The sequence below is a fragment of the Thamnophis sirtalis genome, unplaced genomic scaffold (genome assembly GCF_051295495.1).
Source record: "Thamnophis sirtalis isolate CommonGarterSnake01/CBP01778 unplaced genomic scaffold, rThaSir2_p1.2 scaffold_6, whole genome shotgun sequence".
Classification (NCBI taxonomy): Eukaryota; Metazoa; Chordata; class Lepidosauria; order Squamata; family Natricidae; genus Thamnophis; species Thamnophis sirtalis.
The window spans coordinates 12,512,427-12,527,645 of record NW_028261386.1 but is presented as its reverse complement, the minus strand read 5'-3'; the positions used below and the strand labels follow the sequence as shown (position 1 = coordinate 12,527,645).

General features: G+C 41.8%; 1 protein-coding gene across 1 annotated transcript in view; it reads right to left on the bottom strand.

Annotated features, from left to right (window-relative positions):
- The window catches only part of CASTOR2 (cytosolic arginine sensor for mTORC1 subunit 2), a 102,858-nt gene that overhangs the window by 8,708 nt on the left and 78,931 nt on the right, over positions 1-15,219 (bottom strand). The window contains exons 3-7 of the mRNA XM_087717199.1: positions 12,042-12,235; positions 8,697-8,829; positions 6,827-6,950; positions 5,015-5,125; positions 4,150-4,232 (exon numbers count right to left, since the gene is read on the bottom strand). Of these exons, the coding sequence (XP_087573325.1) occupies positions 4,150-4,232; positions 5,015-5,125; positions 6,827-6,950; positions 8,697-8,829; positions 12,042-12,235 (645 nt within the window). The remainder of the gene's footprint in view (positions 1-4,149; positions 4,233-5,014; positions 5,126-6,826; positions 6,951-8,696; positions 8,830-12,041; positions 12,236-15,219) is intronic.

The window sequence follows — 15,219 nt, the reverse complement described above, 5'->3', positions numbered from 1 at the left end:
GCCTTCTTTTTCTTCCTGTCTCTGAAAAAGGGATGTTTTAGGAAGGTCATCCATTCCTTGCTCTGAGCTCTTGTCCTTCTCATACTGGCATTTCTTTGGCCTCAAAGCATTTGTAAATGCAATACAATACAATACAATAGCAGAGTTGGAAGGAACCTTGGAGGTCTTCTAGTCCAACCCCCTGCCTAGGCAGGAAACCCTATACCGTTTCAGACAAATGGCTATCCAACATTTTCTTAAAAACTTCCAGTGTTGGAGCATTCACAACTTCTGGAGGCAAGCTGTTCCACTGATTAATTGTTCTAACTGTCAGGAAATTTCTCCTCAGTTCTAAGTTGCTTCTCTCCTTGATTAGTTTCCACCCATTGCTTCTTGTTCTATCATCAGGTGCATTGGAGAATAGTTTGACTCCCTCTTCTTTGTGGCAATCCCTGAGAAATTGGAACACTGCTAGTGTTCTTCCCTAGTCCTTCTTTCTATTAAACCAGACATCCCCAGTTCCTGCAACCGTTCTTCATATGTTTTAGTCTCCAGTCCCCTAATCATCTTTGTTGCACTTCTCTGCACTCTTTCTAGGGTCTCCACATCTTTTCTACATTGTGGTGACCAAAACTGAATGCAGTTTTCCAAGTGTGGCCTTATCAAGGCATTATAAAGTGGTATTAACACTTCACTTGATCTTGATTCTATCCCTCTGTTTATGCAGCCTAGAACTGTGTTGGCTTTTTTTGGCAGCTGCTGCACATTGCTGGCTCATGTTTAAATGGTTGTCCCCTAGGACTCCAAGATCCCTTTCACAGTTACTACTGTTGAGCAATGTACCACCTATACTGTACTTGTGCATTTTGTTTTTCTTGCCTGTGTAGAACCTTACTCTTTTCACCATTCAATTTCATTTTATTAGATAGTGCCCAATGTTCACGTTTGTCAAGATCCTTCTGTATCTTGAGCCTATCTTCTGGAGTGTTGGCTATTCCTTCCATCTTGGTGTCATCTGCAGATTTGATGAGTTCCCCATTTATTCCCTCTCCAAATCATTGATGCAGATGTTGAAGAGTACTGGGACCAAAACAGAGCCTACTTCCCTCCATGAAGATGCAGTTCCATTGAGGACTACATGTTGAGTGCGGTTGGTCAGCCAGTTACAAATCCATATGGTGGTGATGCTGTCCAACCCACATTCTTCTCCTTTAACTAGTAGTAGGTTATGGTCTACCTTATCAAATGCCTTACTGAAGTCCAAGTAAACTATATCGACAGCATTCCTCTGGTCTACTAATTTTGTCACATTATCAAAGAATGCAATAAGATTAGTCTGGCATGCAGGGGAGAGCAGTTAAAACAAGGCATAAACAACCATGTAGGCTACAAATTACATAATCTTTATTGCAAGGAGAAGGTAAAGAACGGCTGGGAGAATAGGGGAAGCCTGCAGACTTAATAATGAGGGATTTAATACTGTTAAAAATTCCTCGGAGGGAAAATAACAGAGGAAGCTGAGATGCAGAACTTTAGATAATAGGGAGCAGGCCACAATCTGGGCCAGACCTAACCTATCATTAGACAGAGTGAGATGACTGCCTCAAGCAGCAGACACCAAAATGTGGATTCAATGTACTTATTCAGACATCCTCAGCATATGGAACTGTATATCATATATCTTACCTTTTTTGCCCAGACACTAAAAATGTCTTTGACTGGGCCTGGTTGCAAGGATCTATGACAGGGGCGTCAAACTCGATTTCATTGAGGGCCGCATCAGGGTTGTGTTTGAATTTGGGGGGCTGGGGTGGAGGGGCCAGGGTGGGCATGGCCAGCTCAACGTCACTCTTGCCTGTGGTGGCCCGAGCACTCCGCCAGCGAAAATGGGCTCCCGAGCTCCATTTTCGGCTGTGACGGCCTTCTGCAACCCTCTGCCAGTGAAAATGGAGCTCAGGAGCCCATTTTCGCTGGCAGAAGCACCGCGAGTCAGTCCTTCTCTGTTTCCAGAGTGGTCTCACGGACCAGATCTAAGTACCCCGTGAGCTGGATCTGGCCCCCGGGCCTTGAGTTTGACACCCCTGGTCTATGACAATTTGCCATGATCAACTCCTCACAGCCAACTTGCTGTGGGACAAGAGTTACATTAATATCGAAGAAATGGTGGAATCGAATCATTAAAGAAAGAATGCCAAAGGAGGGACAGAATGAAACGTAAATGACATAAATCAAAATGATTTTTAAATTTATTTTAAATAATTAAATTGAATTGTTAAAAAGTCCCCCATGGCAAGAAGGCTGTGGTGGGTTGTCCCATTCTGGGTTGCAACAGCTGCTCCCAGCTGTGTAGAAGTCATCTGGAATTAGGTTCTCCAGGGACATTGTTCATGAAGAAGAGTCAGCCCATTTATCCCTCTGGCCTCTCTATGTCAGTAGTCCTCGACTTATGACCGCAACCGAGCACAAAATTTCTGTTGCTAACTGTTAAGTGAATTTTGCTCTGTTTTACGACCTTTCTTGTCACAGTTGTTAATTAAATCTCTGCAGTTATTAAGTTGGTAACAAGGTTGTTAAATGAATCTGGCTTCGCCACTGACTTTGCTTATCAGAAGGTTGCAAAGGTTGACTGCATGACCCTGGAATACTGTAACTGTAATGGTCATAAGTGTGAAAAATGGTCATAACTCACTTTTTTCAGTGACATTGTTACTTCAAATACACTGTTGTAAGCTGAGGACTACCAGTATGACCTGAGATGACAGTTATGAAGCACATAAGGTACAATGCTGTTCACTCTGTGTAATCACTGTGTATTCAACTGAGTTGGCAGGAAATCAAATTTATATGTGAGCCCCTCCAGCACACTGTTCAAAGATCAGTGTGGCTCTTAGCCTGGAAAAGGGTAACTTAATCCTAAAACAATGTTCAAATCCCAAAGAGATCTGGATTCAACCACCCTTTGGTCATGAAGCTCTCTGAGTCACCTTGTTTTCCCCAAAATAAGACCCAACTGGAAAATAACCCCTAGCATTATTTTTCAGGATGTTCGTAATTTAAGCCCTACCACCAAAATAAGCCCCAGTTAAGATCATCAACCAGACGGATGCATTTACTATTGTATTTTCCCCAAAACAAGACCTAACCAAAAATAAGCCCTAATGTATCTTTTGGAGCAAAAATTAATATAAGACCCAGTCTGATTGTCAGGGAAACACGATACTTTCCTATAGCTTGAAATGATTTGGTAACAGAACTGCCAATCAAAACACATTAACACAGAGTACTTCCCTCTCCCCCCCCCCCCATTTATATTTTTGGGGAGGTGCGAATTAAGGGGAGAGAGATTTGTGCGGGTTGGAGGGAAGGTCAGATTCCGAGCTTAAGAAAACGTTCATCTCTCTGAGCGACATTAAATTTCCAACTCTTAAAATGATTTAATAAAGTTAATGTTTAAACGAGGGATCCAATTAACCAAGTGACTGTGCAATTTTATACTTTTCCCAAGTTCTGCCTTCTCAAGTTACCACAGATGTATTTGGAGAAAATATGGAGAAAAAAGAACCTCTAAAGAAGGGAAGGGCATGATGATGACATCAAAACCATTAAAACTCTTGTGTCTGTCTGTCTATTTGTTTGTAGCCTTTGACTAAGCAAAATGGAGTATCACAGAGCAACCATTTTTAATCAACATATCTCAAATGTTCTCACTTACAGAATGCATCCAAAATTCAAGAGCCATGACTCATGTCGGATTGAAAGTTGCAAGCTTCATCATTTCTAATGCTCCCTGCCAGCTTCCTATAAGAAAATTAATGGTGGGGGAAGCTGGCAAGAAGTTGGAAATCATGCCTGCTCCCACTGATTTTTGCCTGTCCATCATTTTATGACTGTGTCGCTTAGCAAAGGTCCCAATGACTGCCATTAAGCAAGGACTACCTGTAATACTTTCAGAATAATGATTCCTTAACATCAGCTTGGAGGGCCAGTTAGCAACAAGGGCAGATAATCTTCCCAGAGGGATGCACTTTTTGACATTATTGGATGGGTATCAGCAATAAGTTTTTTTTTTTAAAAAAACCCACAACAACTGCAAAAGGAACAGAGGGGTTTCTCCTGATCCAGATGGGACAACAGAGAAAAGCAGCGGCCCACCAGTATGATGTAACATACCAAAGCCGAGAGGTTGCCCTCCAATGCGAACCATCTTCCAGAGTTCTCCTGATGCGCTTGTAAACAACAGATTAGTAGGAAACCTAAACAGAGAAACAGACATAGAGAAAATAGCAGAAAAAGAAAGAGGTGTCAAAACAATATATATAAATATACAACCAATTCTAACAATCAATTCTGAATCAATAATTCAATGGTAGCTGAGGGATGTCTACAGACATCTATCTTTATCTATTTATCGCCTATCTGTCTGTCATCTATCCATCTATCTATCTATCCATCCATCCATCCATCCATCCATCCATCCATCCATCCATCCATCCATCTATCGCATCCTCTTTTTGAAAGGATTGTTTGGTTTAGCCCAGTAAGAGGCAATCTTTATGGACTGGGAATATAACTGGAATTTTGAGCCTATCTCAGGAAATGGCTGCCAAGAGAAACTTGTCTTTTTGTAAAATGGCTGTCTTGGTGGGGGCATGGCTAGTTATGAAACATCCATTTTTCAGAAGGTGGAGGAGATCCTCAGAATACTCTCTATCTCACTCCAATCAATCAAATATTTATTACAGTTATAGATCAACATATATCCTACTCTAGGGAAACCTAAACACATTCTTGAAGATAAGTGTGATTCTAAAGACTAGCATATTGACTCTGCAGCAGCATGCATCTTTCTATCTGATTTTTTTAAAATAAAAGACCAAGAGAGTTATGGAGGCATCAAAAGAAATTCCTGTAAAAAAATGGTAATCTGACCAAGAACCTCTTAATTATTCTGGGATATTTTTCAGTCCCTTCTCGACAATGCACATAAAGACATCCAAAATCTTGAGAAGTATTTCAGATTTGTTTCAGCTCTTACCTTTTCTGCGTCTGTACATCCATCACCAAAGAAATGTATCCCTCAATGAGAGAAAATGAGAAAAAACGAATGTGTTCAGAATCTTCATTGCTTGCCACTAAATCTTTTACTCTGGAGTAAAGACAAGAGGCAAGGAGAAGCATAGTTAGGGCCCATCCAGCTTACGCAAAGTTTACTGGAAATGGACTGTGGGTTGTCAAATTACTGTTCCTAGTTATTATGGTTTGGAGATATATTATACTGGACTTTTTTCTCAGTGTCATAGAAAGTTGAGAGGAGTTTTTCTAAGCATCATTTCTCAAATTGTGAATCTGCAGCCACCACTGGATTTCAGCATTGCCTAGAAGGGTCCTATTGGTTCCTAGATAGCAGTTGAGAGAAGACACTCTAGGCCAGAGGTGTCAAACTCGCTTTGTCATGGTGCGTCATGTGGTATATCACAATTCCTCCCCCCCCCGCTAAACCGGATATGGCTGTGGCCAGCGTGTGCGCATCTGGCCTGTGAGCCATGAGTTTGACAGCCCTGCTCTAGGCAAATGGCCTGAAGATGTGATATCTAAAATAATAAAAATATTATTCTTTACTTGAATTTAAACTTAAAACATTGTCCTCACAAAATTAGATGAGGGCAATCTTTCAGTAATAATTATTCGATGCTCCAGCCTTCTTACTAGTAAGAGCCATTCAAGGATTTTTAACCTTTTCAACGATATCCCAGAATTAAGAAGTCTGAGAACCTATTTTCTGGACCACATTCCCTTGGTATTCTCAATCATCCTGGTCATAGTTGTTTCTTGGCTTTTTTCCTTTGAAAAAGTTTTGCTTCTCATCCGGGGTGGGTTCCTGCCAGTTCTAACCTCTTCTATAAAAGAGGTTCCACAAATCTACAGTGCCGTTTAGAACCGGTTCCAGCTCCCTCCCCATCATCAAGATGAAGAGCGAGAGGAGGAATTCTGGGAGTTGAAGTCCACAAGTCTTAAACCCGGGGGGGTGGGTTCTAAAGGGTTAGGGGTGCAAGGGTCTTGTAACTTGACAGCTTTAAGACTTTTGTGCTTCAAATGCCAGTTTCTGAGCCAACATTTTGGTTGCTAAGAGCGTTGTTAAGTGAGTTTCACCACATTTTACAAGTTGGCCATGCCTACCCAGTCACATGGCCAGCAAGCCACTCCCACAAAGCAGGCCACACCTACAGAAGAGGTTCTAAAAAATTTTGGAAACCCACCACTGTTCTCATCCAACAATACTGGTGAGGAAGTGTTCAGCAGTCCCAAAAAGATTCCAGACCCATTTATAATCTGATTCAGGTGACCCTGAGGATACAGATAAACCCCCATGTTTGCTCACCAATCCAATAAAACAATTTGTTGAAATGTAATTGGACAAGTACAGGTAATTAAAGGGGGAGACGGAGAAAGGGGAAAAGTTAACCATATGCTTTGGGCGCGAAAACTCAGATCCGGCTTTGCTACGCTGCAACCAATTTGCCTTAGTAAAGCATACTTTCTTTCCTAAGAGCCTGACTCGAGACAGCTGACCAAATCTGAGTAACATGGTTAACGTATTGCAGCTTTATATGAAAAACAAAAACATGTAGCTGTGCCTTCCCTCTGAAGGGGTTGGATAACAACACTTGCTGGCTGGGGATGACTGGAGCTATAGTCCAAGAGACACCAGGGCCAAGGGAAGGCTGGTTTAGTTTGAGGACATATTTACTGAGGAAAGATCTAACTTTATCTCACTGCTGTGAGAAATATTCTTAATGGGATTAAGATAAGCAAGTTTAGAATAGAAAATAACCCAGTATGAACATACCCATTGGAGTAAAACATGACATCCATAAGGAGTGTAGCAACAGAGGGAAGGGTATCAGGGTCCAGGCTGGTGACACAGAACATGTTACTCGGACTGGAAAGGGGGTGGATGACAGGCCTTTGCACTGAAAGAAAAGGGAGAGAGAGACAGAAAGGCTGAAAGCATAATGAAAATAAAACTGCAGTATGGATTCCACCTTTCTAGCAGCACTAGAAATACAATAATGCAAATATTTTTTTACAGAGACAAAACTAACATGACAGCAAACATTTGCTTGGCATGCCAGTTTTCTACATGCAACACAATGGTATTCAACTATCCCCATATCCTGCAGTTGCAAGATTAATGGCAGATTGCATGCAATGGCAACTTGTTTGTAATGCCAAAGATTGCTACCTTATATGCCAAAGGAAAGCATCTTGAGGACTATAGGTCAGATGTATCTACTACAGGTAGTTGTTGACTTACAACCATAACTATGATCTCCTGCTCTATTTTTCACTGTATGGGTTGAGAAACAAGTTTGTCCTTGAAAAACCCTGTGCAGGCCTATCAGCCCTTTCACCATCATTGCTATTGATGCTGGTAATAAAAAAGGTAGAATGTTGAGGAACATTTCTGAGTTGCAGAATTCATTATCCACTCATTTCTTCGACATGCCCCAACAAGAAGAAAACAAATGACAGCCTTCCAAAATAGGAACACTAATTCTGCATCCCTTTGGAGGCAAGAGAAAGGAAGAGTGCTAAGAAGCTCTTTAAAAAGATAGCTGAAAAGTGGGATAGGAATGAGGAAAAAAAAAGCCATGTTCCATTAGGCTACACCTAAATTCCAGGTTGGAATGACACAAACTTCAGTAAGGCATTTGATAAAGTAGATCATAACCTGCTACTAGATAAAAGTAGAAAAATGTGGGTTGGACAGCATCACCACTAGATGGATTCGTAATTGGCTGACCAACTGCACTCAATGTGTAGTCCTCAATGGAACTGCATCTACATGGAGGGAAGTATGCAGTTGAATACCCCAAGGCTCTGTTTTAGGCCCGGTACTCTTCAACATCTTCATCAATGATTTGGATAAGGGAATAAATGGGGAACTCATCAAATTTGCAGATGACACCAAGCTGGCAGGAATAGCCAACGCTCCAGAAGATAGGCTCAAGATACAGAAGGATCTTGACAAACTTGAACATTGGGCACTATCTAATAAAATGAAATTCAATGGTGAAAAGAGTAAGGTTCTATATTTAGGCAAGAACAACAAAATGCCCAGGTACAGTGTAGGTGGTACCTTGCTCAACAGTAGTAACTATGAGAGGGATCTTAGAGTCCTAGTGGACAACCATTTAAATATGAGCCAGCAGTGTGCAGCTGCTGCCCAAAAAGCCAACACAGTTCTGGGCTGCATAAACAGAGGGATAGAATCAAGATTACGTGAAGTGTTAATACCACTTTATAATGCCTTGGTAAGGCCACACTTGGAATACTGGATTTAGTTTTGGTCGACATGATGTAAAAAAGATGTTGAGACTCTTAGTGCAGAGAATAGCAACAAAGATGATTAGGGAACTGGAAGATAAAACATGTAAAGAATGGTTTCTGGAACTGGGTATGTCTAGTTTGATGAAAAGAAGGACTAGAGCTGACATGATAGCAGTGTTCCAATATCTCAGGGGTTGCCACAAAGAAGAGGGAGTCAAACTGAATTTCTCAGAGGGAAGGTGTTGAAAACCAAGGATTCTTAGGCACCTATCAAGGTGTTTGAAATATATTCTCTCTCCTTAGGCAATCAGCTTTTGTGGGTTGGATGAGAAAAGAAGCATTAGCCCTGAAGTGGGATAGCTGAAGAAGGCAAGGGAGTTCTTTACCCAGTTTTGGTTTCATAAATCCGTTGGTTATCCCAAGGTTATCGGCTGCCACAGTCTCCCCATTCACGACTCTGAGGATGGTGAACTCAGAAGCCAGGGTGTGAGTGACAAAGGCCAGGTCCCTCTCGCGTACCTGAGGAGAAAAAAAAAATTAAAATCTCCTGAGGGGAACGAACATCATGTCAACTTTCAGGAATTTAACTCTTCCTCAATGGAATCAATTGATCTGGCATAGGAGCTGGGAGTTCTTATAGATCACAAACATTTGCACTTTGTGTGTGAAAGCTACCACCAAACTGGGCCATGTTTGTATTCCAGGTTTATTGCCCTGTTCCTATCTTTTTTTTTTAATTATCATGGGTGGGTTGACATAAGATGCTCAACTCTTAGCTCTTCTTTAAAAAAATACAGTTGCTGCCTTCACACAGTATGTATGCTATGCCTGAATAATTACAAATATTGAACTATGCCTCTTCTTTGGGTCTCTTGCAATGTTTGACTGATCAGGTAAGACTTCTAAACTATTGATGAACTATTCTGCATTGAAGTAAGCGTTCAGCATTCTGAACTTCACAAATGACAATTAAGTAGGCCTTTCTCTAAAGCACTTCACGTGCCTTATTCACTATTACTTAGCAACCAAACCTTTCCTGTATTATTAAATTCCTTAAACCCGCTGTTCCAATTTTGCAATTGGTCAATGGATATTAAGCAAGAAATTGTTGAATACACATATGATAATTATTTATTTGTTTGTCTTGTCTTGTATGCCGCCCACTCCCGGAGGACTCCGGGCGGCTCACAAAAGACAAGGGAAAGGGGGGAACAAGACAAAGACGACATATTAAAAACAAAACCAACATTCACAATTTCTGTGGAGGTAGATGCTTCTCAGCTCCCCCCAGCCTGCTGGAACAGCCAGGACTTGGTGGCTTTGCGGAAGGCCAGGAGGGTAGTAAGGATCCGGATCTCAACAGGGAGCTCGTTCCAGAGGGCCGGAGCTGCAACAGAGAAGGCTCTCCCCCGGGGAGTCGCCAGCCAACATTGGCTGGCAGATGGAATCCGGAGGAGACCCAACCTGTGCGATCTAATTGGTCTGAGAGAGGTAATCGGCAGGAGGCGGTCTCTCAGGTACCCATGTCCGATGCCATGTAGGGCTTTATAGGTAGCGACCAGCACCTTGAAGTGGATTCGGAGACTAATAGGTAGCCAGTACAGCTCGCGGAGGATAGGTGTAACGTGGGTGTACCTTGGTGCACCCACAATCGCTCGCGTGGCTGCATTCTGGACTAATTGGAGTCTTCGAACACTCTTCAAGGGCAGCCCCATGTAGAGCGCATTACAATAATCCAGTCTTGAGGTCACAGATCACAGACTAGACTAGACTAGACTAGACTAGACTAGACTAAAATGAGGTGGAAAGGACCTTGGGGGTCTTCTAGTCCAATCCCCTGCTCAAGTAGGAGAAACTATACCATTTCAGATAAGTGACTGTCTAGTCTCTTCTTAAAAACATCCAGTGATGGAGTGCCCATGATTTCTAAAGGCAATCTATTCTGCTGGTTAATTGTCCTCATTGTTAGGAAGTTTGTCCTTAATTCCAGGTTGGTTCTCTCTTTGATTAGTTTCCAGCCATTGTTCCTTGTCCTGGTTGGAAACTAATCAAAGAGGAAAGCAGCCTGGAACAACGACGTGTCACAAAATATTGCAATACAAATGCTGATGCACAGCATTAAGTCTTCCTACTTTTCCATTTCCAATTCCTGTCCTTAACCCACATCAAATATTTTATTGCTACCAAGTGGTTTTTTCCCATTTTTCTACAAACAATCCTAATTTAGAGACTGCCTCGTACAGTGACTGTCCATAGCAGTAATGAAAAAGTAACTTTGTGCCCGATCCTTGTATTTATGACTTTCACAAGTCTCTAAAGCAAAGGAAAGCTGAAATAAGATTACAAGCACAATCATGATTTCATTCAGCAACCGCTTCACTTAAATGACCAAGTTGTTGGTCCCAACTGTGGTTGATAAATGAGGACTGTTTGTACTCAAAAAGCACTCAGCATTCAATGCATGAATATTTTTGGGTCCTTGCTCTGCATGGTTGATGTAAAATTAATGTCATTTGTTGCTTGGAAATACAGTGTTTCAACTTTTTTTATTAGAAAACATTTTTTAAAAAGTGCTAAAAATAGACTGGCAGCAGTTATTGTGGCCCGCCAGCATCCAGTGGAGCTGACAGCAGATTCGGACAGTAAGGAGGTTGGGGAGGAACATGGGCCAGTCCTGGAGTCTGGGGAAGGCTCTGTTGAGGGCTCTGTGTCGGAGGCAGAGAGGAGACCAGAGCCGTATGCCAGTTATCAGCTGCCTTCAGAGTCAGAAATCAGTCAGGCAGACGAACAGCTGGAGCCTGTTCCCAGTGTGAGCATACACAGAGCTGCCAGATGAAGGGAACAACTAAATAACAGGGGTTGACTTGGGAGTAAGGCCACAGGTGGACGATGAATGGCCCCTCCCAGAGGAAATAAAAGAAGAGGGAAAGGGGGTGGAGTTTGCAGGAGACAATTAGTTTGTTTAATTGCCCTGTGACTTTCCGAGACTCTTTGCCAAGTTTTGCAGGTATTGGCCTGTCAGTTCTGCAAGCCAGATAAAGTCTGTGACTGTAAATCTTCCCTTGAAAGACTTTGCTGTATGTGAATGAGCAGAATTCATGGTAAATTAATAAAATGGGGTTTTGTCGGGACAAGGAATTTGCTTTATGCTTTTGGGAAGCCTAGGTCAGAACAGCAGCAAAGACATGAAACGTATTTTCCAAAAGACAAAAATGCATTGTCCTGCTTACTCAAAGAAATTGAGAAAGATCTGAAGGATAACAATATAAGATTCGAAACATTTAATCAACAATCACAGATTAACAGATGGTTTCAAAATGGGCATGCTAATGTCTATGGTTAAACTGTGATTCTGGTCAATTAGGGGAAAAATGCAAACTATGGTTTTCTGAGTCCAGCGGTTTGGCTCAGCTGAATTCAAGAAAACAACCAGCCGTGTCAAAACGTACCATGCAAATTATAATAATTTATCATGAATCCAAGGAAAAATCAATGTGAAAATAGAATGATAATTTAGCTTCACCCCTTCAAATGTGGGATTAATTCTTATTAGGATGTCTATAGAGATTCTCAATCATCCAGGTCATGGATGTCCCAAAGTTGCTTTTCAAAAGATAATTTTCTTAATCCAGCTGTCTTTTGAAAAGCACCTGTTGGGACTCTTCTAAGGATCTTGGTGGAAAGAATGTGCCTTCTTCTCCCGGCATTTGTTCACCTCAAGTTTTCCTTACCAGAATAAAGTCTGTCTGATAGGTGGAGAGCATAAACACTGAGATATTCTGATTGGCTAGTGGAGCTATGACTGATTTGGCAATTTTGGTCACACCGATAGGCTGAGAGCCGGAGAAGCCACCTCCTCCCGAGACGACGTTGAGGGCCAGCCATGTTGCATCGGCTACACTCAAATGTTCTGATGAAGGGAGCTCTGAAACAGAAGGGTGAAAAAGCACAGAAAAACAATTTTATTTATTGCCTTTTAAGGAGAAGAACATAAGCACTGCCCTGTTGGATTGGACCTCTTGGCCCACCTATAATCATCTATTGCTATTTATGCTGCTGAGAGCCAATTTGGTCTAGCGTTTAAGGCACTAGGCTAGAAGCCAGGAGACTGAGTTCTAGTCCTGCCTTAGGCATGAAAGCCATCTGCATGACTTTGGGCCAATCACAAGGAGACTGAGAGTTCTAGTCCCGCCTTAGGCATGAAAGCCATCTGCATGACTTTGGGCCAATCATCAGGAGACTGAGAGTTCTAGTCCCACCTTAGGCATGAAAGCCAGCTGGGTGACTTGGGGCTAATCACCAGGAGACAGTGAGTTCCGGTTCCACTGGGTGAATTTGGGCCAGACAATCAATCTCAACCCAGCTCATGTCATAGGGTTGTTATTGTGGAGAAAGGAGGAAGAGGAAGGAATATTATTATAAAAATAATAAATGCAGGATAAAAATCTAATAAATAGATAAATGTTGGAATTCTTTAACTGACAGAGTCCACTTGCATACCCTTCCTACCTGACTGACATAATGGGATGAAGACGGTTTTATCATGTAGCATTTTAAAGGTCATAACCAACACTTTCAATTGAACCCAGAAGCAAAGCAGCTGTCAGGGTTCCAAAGAGCATCCAAAATTAAATCAGAGTCCAAGGCAAAGTATTGCTCAAAGTTCCAATTTATTAAGAGAGCCATGTTGGCACATCTGGGAAAACCCGAATCTAAAAGCTTCCCATTTTCCCCCACCAAGTTGAAAGTTCAAGATCTTGCCCCCATACCCACAAGTCCATCACATGGTCCAATCTCCCACTGCCACGCTGGCAGTTCCACCCATCCAGTTCCGGTCAGGTGCAGAGGTACAAAGACAAAGGGTGACCTTGGCTTTCTAGAAAGAATTTTGTTATGGCTACATAGCATCTCACTCTGTACAATTTCCCCTCCCATTTTCCCACAATAGAAAATGTATAGTAGAATAATAGAAAGTGTGGCAGGCCAAAGACATCTCCCCCCCAAAAAAAAGATGGCTGCAGGCCTGGCAGGAGCATCCAATATTACTTGCGCAGCCAAGGTGTTATATATGTGCAATCCTTGGTGTACCCAAGATTGGCCAGATTGCTTTTGTAACAGCTGAAGCTTCTGGTTACTTTTCCAAGGGTAAATTAGAACAGCTTAGTTTAAACAGAAACAATTTTCTATTTATGGAAAGACAGACTTTTATTAAGTTCTGGAGCAAACAGGCTTGTATAAATATACATGCACACACGTTTTAGTGTGTTTCCTCTAACCTTTGGTTGCTGGATTGTAGTAAAAACAGAATTGATCCCACATGTTTTGAGTCACGCACCCAGCATAAGAAAAGGGCTCCATAACTATTTCCCAAACAGTAATGATTCAAGCATTAAGAGTCAATATTTACAAAGAAAACAAACTAAGTTTAAATAATGTTGTATTTTCTCTGATTGATGCTTATATTATTAGCAACTTCCCTTACGAGCCCTGCATCCAAATAATGATTAAAATGTTTCTTTCTTTAAAAAATAGTCCAAAAGTGAAAACCATATTCTGCATTAGCTTCCTTGGATAGGTGGAAATTGATTACCTAACAACTTTCATTGAAAAAGTCAAAATGATATTCAATTTTCTCTTAGACCAATACTGCTAGGTTGTAAGCAGCCCAGAGTCTTAGTGGCTAGATGAGCAGCAAGCAAATGTAATAAATAAATAAATGTGTCTTTATTTTGGTAATCAAAAAACAATGTATGAAATGCATCCATAAGTATATATTTGCCTCAGTGGTGGGATTCAGCCAGTTCGCACCTATTCAGGAGAACCAGATGTTAACTTTCTAAGCAGTTCAGGGAACCGGTTGTTGGAAGAAATCTCATTTTGTTTTTTCCCACTTTACATGGCTAATCCTGTAAGGAAGGCAGGAAGGAAACATTCTGGTGTTGTTTCTAGCCTAATCTTTCTTGCCCTGCTTACAGAAACAGCCTCTCCGGTTAACCCTTATTACATTGTAACAGCTAAGGTGAAGCACCCATGGACATGAGTTAGGTTGAGTTGACCACACCACCCAGCCACATGGCCACTGAGCCACACCTACTCAGCTGGTCATTAGGGCAGAGAACCGGTTGTTAAATTATTTGAATCCCACCACTGATTTGCCTCCGTATGCAGAGGTGGGTTAGTGCCAGTTCAGCTGAACCAGTAGTGGCGGTGGCGGGAAGCTCCACCCGCCCTCCTGGATGCTTCTGTGCATGCGCAGCAATAGCAATAGCAATAGCAGTAGACTTATATACCGCTTCATAGGGCTTTCAGCCCTCTCTAAGCAGTTTACAGAGAGTCAACATATTGCCCCCAACAATCTGGGTCCTCATTTTACCCACCTCGGAAGGATGGAAGGCTGAGTCAACTCTGAGCCGGTGGGATTTGAACCGCTGAACTGCTGATCTAGCAGTAGCCTGCAGTGCTGCATTTAACCACTGCGCCACCTTGGCTTCTGCGTATGTGTAGATCATGCATGTGAGCAAACCGGTAGTAAACCGGTTAGCAACCTATCACTGCCTGTATTTATATGTTACAATTGGATTTTACAACTTCTGAAACCAAAGCTGGCTACCCTCTCATTTGCCTAAGCAGACGACATCTCCTAAACAAGGCGTCTATTATTAAAAGGAAAAAAATAATAATAGAAAATGATTGAATTGCAATTTCTGGATACTGTTCTTGGCAGGCTTGATGGATGGAAAAGTACAATTCAGGTTTATAGTAAAACAAACAAAATTTAGAGAGTGATTAAGCGGGAGCTGAGAATGACCTAATTGAATGTGTGGGTGGATTTTTGTGTTCAAGAGACTGTGAAATATACAGAGTACAAAAAGTGCCCTGAATTCCAAAGCACAGCATTACTGGATTGGG